This window comes from Vigna unguiculata, chromosome 2 (genome assembly GCF_004118075.2).
Source record: "Vigna unguiculata cultivar IT97K-499-35 chromosome 2, ASM411807v1, whole genome shotgun sequence".
In the NCBI taxonomy this organism is placed as follows: Eukaryota; Viridiplantae; Streptophyta; class Magnoliopsida; order Fabales; family Fabaceae; genus Vigna; species Vigna unguiculata.
In genome coordinates this window covers 27403041-27412270 of record NC_040280.1, presented here as the reverse complement: position 1 = coordinate 27412270, position 9230 = coordinate 27403041, and the positions used below count along the sequence as shown (strand labels likewise).

Sequence of the window (9230 nt, the reverse complement as noted above, 5' to 3'; positions counted from 1 at the left end):
CGTCCTTTTTCAGCTCCAATTCAAGCACTGTTTTTTATTCCTTCCCAACCCCAACCCCAACCCCAACCCCATACCCTTCATTATTATATTTTTTGTCATTTTATATACTTATATTAAGGTTCCTCCAATCTAGGGCCTATGTGAAATCGTCACAAATAAACCAGACATCGCCGACCTTCACATTGGCGGTTTATGCATGCATGTGCACTGCTACACTTGGTCCCACACCCATTACCCTAAACCCAAATGCCCCACATCGAAAAACTCTATATATATGAGTTCTCCAACCCAAACCTCACTATAAGAAACACTTCTCTCCAAAACCATCCACAAAGGAAAATCGAATATTAGTTATTCTATTTTTCACTTCCATCTTTTCCTACATTCATTTATTCTCCAACTTTCTACCATGGCTCCTTCAACTCGATTCTCCACCTCTTTTTTCACACTATTTCTCTTCCAATTTCTAACAGGTAACCAACCATTCATGCTAACGTGAAAACTTTCATGTTAAAATGTTGGATATACTATTTTCAAGTACATGAACATGAGCATGTTTTGGATTCATTAACAAACATAGAATGTTGTTGATTTTTATTACACTTGTATTAACTGTCAAACCATTTTTTTTTTACCGTTGTTGGGTTTAATGTTGGGCAGGTTCTTATTCAACTACATTCACCATTGTGAACAAGTGCAGCTACACAGTGTGGCCCGGTCTTTTATCCGGTGCGGGAACCTCGCCGCTCTCCACCACCGGCTTTGCTTTGCAGTCCGGCGAGTCCAACGTCGTCGGTGTGCCACCCGCCTGGTCCGGCCGCCTCTGGGGACGCACCCACTGCTCCCAAGACGACGCCGGGAAATTCTCCTGTGTCACCGGCGACTGTGGCTCCTCCGCCGTGGAATGCGCCGGAGGTAACGCCGCGCCGCCGGCCACGCTGGCAGAGTTCACGCTGAACGGAGCCGGCGGGCTGGATTTCTTCGACGTGAGCCTGGTCGACGGTTACAACCTTCCGATGATGGTGGAGCCCCAGGGCGGAACCGGCGGCGGAAACTGCACCGCGACGGGGTGCGTGGTGGACCTGAACACGCCGTGCCCCACGGAGCTCAAGGTGATGAGCAGCGGCGAGGGCGTGGCGTGTAGAAGCGCGTGCGAGGCTTTCAACGATCCACAGTACTGCTGCAGTGGCGCTTACGCGACGCCTGACACATGCAGACCCAGCTCCTACTCGCAGTTCTTCAAGAGCGCGTGCCCACGCGCTTACAGCTACGCTTACGACGATGGCACCAGCACCTTCACTTGCGCCTCTGCGGATTATACCATCACTTTCTGCCCGCAACCCACCACAAGGTAATTTTTTTATTATTATTATTATTAGAATCACTTTTTCCCATAGCTGACGTAATTTTTATTAAAATCGATGATGATTAATTAACTGATCCACGGAAACTCTAGCTGTTAAAACGTGTTTTAGAACAGAGGAAAATTGATTAGTGGCGTTGAAATTGTTCTGAGGAAAATGAAGTTTTTGCGGAATGTCAATTAGGGGACCAGTTTTGGGTGCGATATCACCAAAAACATGGTTGTCACGTTTTTTCCCCTATTTTCAAATGTCGTGTTTTAATTTAATTGCACCGTCCAGATAGAGCGTCGACAATAATTTCGCGATGTGATGTTTAAATGCTAACTGGGTGTTTGAATTTGAACGCAGTTCAATCAAATCGGGGAACCCAATGGCGGTGGAAACATCTGGAGTTGATTCAGACGGAAGATACAACCGTGTTATGGCGGTGGTTGTTTCTGTTTTGGTGGCGTTTGTGGCAACAACTCAGTTTGGTGGGCTTTCACTAACAGTGTCACAATAAATGGGTGGTGAATTTGGTGGGCAATGATTTTCTAATTGTGTATGCGAATGGCCACTTGCATGATATTCTACGGAATCTAAGGTGCCAACTTGTGCTTTAAGAGATGCGCAATGAGAATCTATGCAAAGATTGACACTTCTCAACTTTTACAACCAAACATTATTTGGTCGTGTCTTATAACCGAGCACTTGTTTGGAGTACGAAGCTTCATTTCCACACACGGAATTAGGCAGCTGGCATTTACATCCTCTTCTTTCTCCAGGGACAAACACACAGGAGGACATTCTAGGAACACTGTCACATTTTATTATTAAAACATCGAAACCCATCATCCAAGTGTAAATATGAACATGAACAAGGATCGGTTCAATTATTTTTTTCTCGACGTGTTATTTTGATGTTTTCTCGCGTGATTGCTGAGAATAGATTTGTGTTGTGTGCGTTTGACCTACTGTTTTCGGCTCTTAATCGATTTAAGAAATGGAACGGTGCTTCGACATCTATAGGCTAACTACTTCTATTTTTTATCTATTTTGTTTCTTCCAATATTTAATACGTTCGTTCGGCTTTCAGTTAATTGGCCGTTGGGTTGTGCATTTCACTTCTTAGCCACACAAGTTTTGTAATTCAAAAATAATTATGTATGTGCTCCGTTTGGGATAATAAAAATGTTATATGATTTCGTATATTCTTATTAGAACTTGTTTTGCAAATTTTAAAACACAAAAAGTTAAATCAAAATGAGGTTTTAATACTACTATTTTCAGTTTGTTTATTAAGTTTGTGCAAAAAGGGTTGGTTTACAATTACAAAATAATTGAAGATAAAATAATGAATAAGAACAAACAGCAACATCTCCATGATGTTTGTGATGTAATGTTCAGGCGTGGATGCCGCCACTCAAATTATTTGCTTGTATAATTTATGAACGACTGTGACAATTAATTTACTTGCTCAATTTTTTTTTTAACACCAACGAATGGCTTATGAATAACTTCATCTCCGTCCCAAAATTTTGGCCATTCCCATTGGCATTATCAGATGAAGACAACGAGAATTAAACCCTCCTTTCGTCGTGATATTGAGCAGGTTGAAGATCTCGTCGATACCCATGTCGCATTATTTATTTCAACTGATGAACGGAGAAAATAAATTTCTTCAATTTTTGTTAAATTCAAAATCGTAACCGAGTTTCAATAAATGTCATGTTAGAACAATGATGAATATATTATTAGTTTTGAGTTTATTCTTTTAACTTTTTGATTTATAAGATTGAATATGAAATAATTGAACATAAGAAAGTGTAATATTTTGTAGCTGTGATTTCGAGGTTGGAGAGAGTTTGGCATCACACTCATCTACTGGACTTTATTGATCACCCTCTGGTCACCTTCTGCTCACAATAAAAAATGCATTAATGCAACTTGCAACTTGCAACGTGAAAAAGAAAAAGTAACTTCCTTGTGTATGGATTCACTTCAAGTAGTAGCAAGTATGCAGATTTAGGAAAGTTGCACACTTTCAAGCTTTTAAAAGTTAGATACTAATAGATTTCGGATATATAGTACCATGGGAGGGTGTGAAAATACAACAATTAGTCATTGGTTTTAGCCATCCAAATCTCTCTTGTCAACCTTTTCACACTAATCATGGATTTAGCATCAAATACTAATTACCCACTTCGATCTCATCTTCTCTTCCAAATTTGGAAACTCCGTTCCCACTTCCAATCGTTCGTGTCTCAGTTCAATCACCTATCTAAAATATATATTTTTTATGATAGAAATACATTATATAAGTATTATTCGAAAAATTATACACAAAAACTGTATTTAGTCATTTGTGATAGGAAATGTGTAGTAGCAATTGATTGGATTGTGGTGAAAGAAGAAGAATGCAATCCAATAATGAATGGATAGATGTATAATTTAGGGGGTAAGATATTGGCTCCCCAATTTGCGCGTTACCTATAATTTCAGAATCAAAGCTATGATATAGATATAATGGGAAGCACATAACAAAGCGTTTCTTCAGTGTCAGCATCTATGTCTACTTTTCGCTCCCTTCTACTCAGTTCAGTTCAACCATCGTTTTTTTCAAGTTTCAAGACCATACACATACGTATGCAAAATCATGTACTGTTCTTTTCACTCTTTTCATACTTTCCTCTTTTGCGGAAAGCAGAATCAACATGTCCAATCTTTCACCATGTTAAGGTTTTCCATAACAACTAAAAGTATTCCAAAATCTGTATAATATTTACTTTTAATAAGTAATTATCAAATCAATGAATTTATAATTCATACTGTCGGTCTTAAACATCAGAATCAGATAAGTTTTTTCTTCTACAATAATACAAAACTTGCTTTGTGGCAACACTTTTAACCAAGCTGTAAGAACTTTCGTTGTCAATGTCTTGTTGAGGTTATTATTTTGGCTTGTGAAGTTTTTCTCTGGTCCATTTTCAAACAAACACTTTCCACGTTTGACTTATCCTTACAGAGAGGTTTAATCAAAATTTGACAGTGTGGTTATAAATGGATAAGATCATTAGCCAAATCATCAACTTTCCAAAAGCTCCTATGTTTTCCATGTATGGGCCTTTTGCATTAAATTATGGGCTCAATGAAAAAGGTTGCTTTGCCACATCGACTTGGTCTCCAAAACAAGTTCTGAAACAAACAAGCCCACAATTTTGCCTAAAATATGAGTGGTATGATCAACCCCACCACACATCCTTATTTTTATCCTAAGTAGTTGACAATGTTCTGTTCTGTTCCAATTCCAACTACTGAGGGTCATCCCAATTCCCCAACTTGTTTCCTAGGCATTTCATTTTCATACAAATAAAAAAAAAAAAAAAACTTATAAGAAAAGGTTATTGCTGTGCTTACGTCACTGCCTGAAACCTTTCTTCTTTCTCTCATGTTACTGTGTTTTATTTTACTTGCTATTATTGGTTGAGTCCGAAGTTTCTCACCACCACAATCTGTCAATCTCTATCTTATCACGATATGCATCATCATCCTTCATGAATCATGCACCTCAAATGCTAATCTCAAACTCTTTTTTCTCTATAATATAAGCTTTTTTCTCTGCATATGAATGGAATTACTCTTATTAAAGTCTATAATGCATGCATTTCATAGGTTTCATTCTTTATGAAAACTTTGACTAATTCACTTTTTTCATCAAATATAATCAACCTGTGTTTGCCATATTTTCAAGGGAAGATATCATTTTATGTATAATTAATTTTTGTATTTAAATGTGGCATTATATACTTGAACTAAAACATAATTTGCTTACATATAATTGATGTAGATAATTCAAATGCTCAAAATTAATTTGGGTTGATAAACTGGAGAGCTTATTTCAAACCGGGTGTTGGATTTTGTCATGCAGACAATAAAAACGGAATCTGACTCCTGCGAAATGAATCAATGATTCAGAAATAAAGATTATTATTTTGCTAAACAAAAATTACGAAATTAAAATCGAAATGAATAACATTAAAGAGGCTGAGGCATAAAGGGAAAGATCTAAATTTAAATAAAACTTCTTGTCGATCAAATAAAAATATATAAGATCGAAATCTATTTCAAAAGCTATAAAAAATAAAATATTATTTAAAAAATTTGAGATATGTAAGAGAAACTTTAAAGAATCGGTGATATCATGCATATTTTCCAAGGTTGTAAAAGCAATTCGATGGATGCTACTTTTTCTATGTCTGATTACTTTTTCATCTTTTATTTCCTTAGTTGGTTCTGCCTTTATATAACTTGTTTGTTTTATTTTTTTCTGCAAAAACCATTTTTTTAAACATTTTCTACTTACACTACACTTCCATTACATATATTCCTCTGGGATTACTCTGCATGATTCCATCTTTTCTCATAAACACAAAATAGATATAAAATATAAGCATTGAATTTTCCTTTTATATGTATAATACTCTACTATGGTTATACTTAATCACTTTCCCCAACAAACATGCTGATCAGATGCTGATTCAAATCTTTATCACAGAATGAAGGGTGCATGCAAAGGGAAAAAGTTGAAAAGTAGAAAGAAATCTTATCCACACTTTACACCGCATGTAAGCGAATCAAAAACCAATATGCTGATAACATTTGCAAATTTAAAATATATTCAACTATAGCAAACCCAGGAAAAAGCACTGAAGTCGTCTTATACTTATTTTCCTGATAAGCTTTTCCAAGTTATCATGTTTATATAGTCATTAATACATTATATTAATCGTCAACTTTTAAAATAAAGCATCAACAGTGGAAAATAAAACACAGAAATTGATATTATTAACTATTCCTCTTATTCCAGATTACTTTTAACCCATCAATGTGGACCGCATTATGGCTAAGAGTTTGATTGAAGCCATTGTGTTTCCATTTTAGAGCTTTTTGATTGAAAACAAGAACATGGTTTTATGTATGTTGACATCGAACAACAGTGACAATTATATATGCTAACAATGTTGGTGGTGTATTATAGTTATATAGTTATAGTTACAAATCATGATCTAGCTAGGTCATGTTTTCATTATCTAATGGTGTTAGGTTACTCCTGTCTCGATCATTATCCATGTGTTTTTCAAATTAACCACGTCAGATTTTGGCGTTTTGCACACATCAACCCACTGAATTTCACGTGTTTATTGACCACTTTGTTTATTATAATAAGGTGCCGACTGCAGGTAAAATTTGGTGTTAGTGTTCTTAAAATTGTCAAAGTTTGCTTTTTTGACGTTGAAAATCATACAAGGGCATACACTTGTATTGCATCAGTGAGTTGGGTGTTTGAAAAATCAAAATTACACCTTCGGCCTTCGGTTCATCGATCACTTATTGAGATCAGATAACTTAACAACATAATAACAAACAAAGAAGCTTTTGCTTCAAGTCCATAACATGGCACTTTCACCAGCTAAGCTTCACATGGCACTTTCACCACGAAGATGAGAAAACGAATGAACTGAATTGAAGATTCTCAGGTTGTGAAAGAGAGATCCGTACTAGAAAAATGAAGAAGCATGACTAAAGTGGTTAAGTTTGATGCAGAAAAAAACCTTAGCCAAAGATAAGATGGATATTGAAGTAAAAGTTTGGCAATGATAGAGTGTGGACATGAGAAGACGTGAATGAAGCATCAAGCATGTGAGTTTGTTACCCTTTAAACACAAATCCCATTCACTCTCCTGTCTAGTCCACGTATGATATGTTTCAGACAGAAAGGGAATCTCACATTTCCAACTTCAGGTCACATGTCAACTACATATATGAATTGGGAATTCTATATCTATCTTGATGTGATATGCAAAAAAAAAAAATTATTTCTAATAAAAATATATTTTAACTTCTAATTTTTTGACTTTCATTTTTTATTTTATGATATGATTTAGTATGAGTTATTGATTTTTTTTAAAAAAATAATGATACATTAATCAATGATTCATACTCAGTCATATTAGAAAGTAAAGGATAAAAGGAAAAAATATGGTAGTCATAGGATCATCATTCTTCTTTATAATGTTTCTTACATGGATAATTACTTTTATTTAATGTTATATATCTCTTTATGATTCTTTTATTGAAATTAAAATTATAAATGTTTACCTATATTTTTAGCTTATACGAGATTAAATTTGCCAGCTACAAACTTTAGTTTTCCAATTTAAAAAATAAATGAATGTAATTCTTTAAATTTGATGAAGTTAGATTTTTATAAGTATTAAATAGTATTTAAAATTGACATTTGAATTATATGTACTATTTAATATGTTTCAACTTAAATATCAATTTGAAACATTGTCTTATATATAAAAAATTAATTTCATTGGATTAAAATGAATATATGAATTCATTTTAAAATTAGGAAACCAACATATATTAAAGTTTAGAATAGATACAAGTTCCAACTTTACAGGTAAGTTTTGAGGCTAAAAAAATTACTTAAACCAATTAAAATATGTATTTTGATGATTTCAAGTATTAAATAAATTTATTTTTCATATAATACCACTTTATAAAGTACTAAAATAATTAAAATAAAAGTCATAGCATTAACTACTGATTATTATTTTAAGATTTGGGTTAAGGTGAGTGTTTCTAGTCTTGCCTTCTGTTTGGCCCAAGACCACAACCATGCCTAAACTGGGCCGTTCTTCATGGGCTCCCTTGGATTATTTCTTTACAATTAGTTACTTGGAATAAATTTTAAATTATTAATTTAATTATATGATACTTGTTTAAGATGTAAATTACTCCATTTGTCTATTAACTGTTTGGTTCTTGAATTAGTTTCTTTTCAATTGATTTTTTGCAAGAATTTGTTTCTTACTTACTTGATCCTTGTGTCCAAATTAACTAGAAACACTGAACTTAAAATAAGTATAAATTTGTGGATTTAGTTAGAAAGATTCAGAAAATCTAATTAGAAATGGTTAAGTTTGGACAATTCATTTAGCGTTCATTAAATAATGAATATTTGTTTATGTATTTTGATGTTGATGGTATATATTGATCATGTAACCCAAATTATTCTAAATAAGAGGACTCATATTTAAACTGGTTATTGAATTTGTTGTCTAATTAGTTGCTCAAGAAATCAATGAAAATGGATATTCAAGGAAATGGTCGTAAGATAGAGTTTTGTTTATGTTAATTTATTCCTAAACCCTAAACACATAACAATTATTTTTTAAAAAAAGAAATTAAAAAAATAAAAAAATTAGATACGTGATGAGTACTATATTAACACTAAATTAAAATATATTTAAAATCTAAAGAACCAAATAAGATTTTGTCGGGTCGACCCGCAGACCCCATAAAAAAAATGCAAGCGGGTCAGAGTAGTGAGCTCGCAGGCCTGCATAGGTATGTAGATCGGTTCGCAAGTCCACATAAAATTAAAACAAAAAAAATTGTACTTGTGTATATTAATTACTTTTTTATGGATTTTTGCCTCAACTTTTTAAATTCTTGTATAACTGAAAAAGACAAGTATTATTTATTTTTTAATGTGCTAAAATTTAAAGAATACATTGTGTATGTTATAGTATGAATATGATGAAAATGTTGAATTATCAATTTATCATCTAATTCTCCAAAGTTTTTACTTAATTTTGTGAACTTCTTAAAGTTTCTCAAATTTTAAACATTAAAAATTTTATCATATAAAACAAATTAAAAAAATATATAAAAAATATAAAAAAAGCGGATCAGCCCGCAAGTTCACAGACCAAAAAATATGCAGGACGAGACGGATCAACCTGTATTGTCAACCTGTGTTGTGCAAACCTTATGCAGACTAGACCTAAACAAGCTGGACAGGTCTGCACGGCT

At 33.7% G+C, this 9230-nt stretch overlaps 1 protein-coding gene across 1 annotated transcript; it reads left to right on the top strand.

Annotated features, from left to right (window-relative positions):
* The first annotated feature begins 229 nt into the window (after positions 1-229).
* On the top strand, positions 230-2377 carry LOC114168278 (thaumatin-like protein 1). Its single transcript, XM_028053034.1, has 3 exons — positions 230-473; positions 661-1351; positions 1713-2377. Exons 1-3 carry the CDS (start codon positions 410-412, stop codon positions 1864-1866), a joined length of 909 nt encoding a protein of 302 aa, XP_027908835.1. The 5' UTR covers positions 230-409; the 3' UTR covers positions 1867-2377.
* The last annotated feature ends 6853 nt before the right edge of the window (positions 2378-9230 follow it).

What these genes read in the sequence shown, in the direction of transcription:
- LOC114168278 (XM_028053034.1), top strand. Translation starts at nt 410, where the DNA reads ATGGCTCCTTCAACTCGATTCTCCACCTCTTTTTTCACACTATTTCTC. An exon ending in TCTCTTCCAATTTCTAACAG is followed by an intron (nt 474 to 660) that starts GTAACCAACCAT and finishes AATGTTGGGCAG; the next exon opens with GTTCTTATTCAACTACATTC. An exon ending in TGCCCGCAACCCACCACAAG is followed by an intron (nt 1,352 to 1,712) that starts GTAATTTTTTTA and finishes ATTTGAACGCAG; the next exon opens with TTCAATCAAATCGGGGAACC.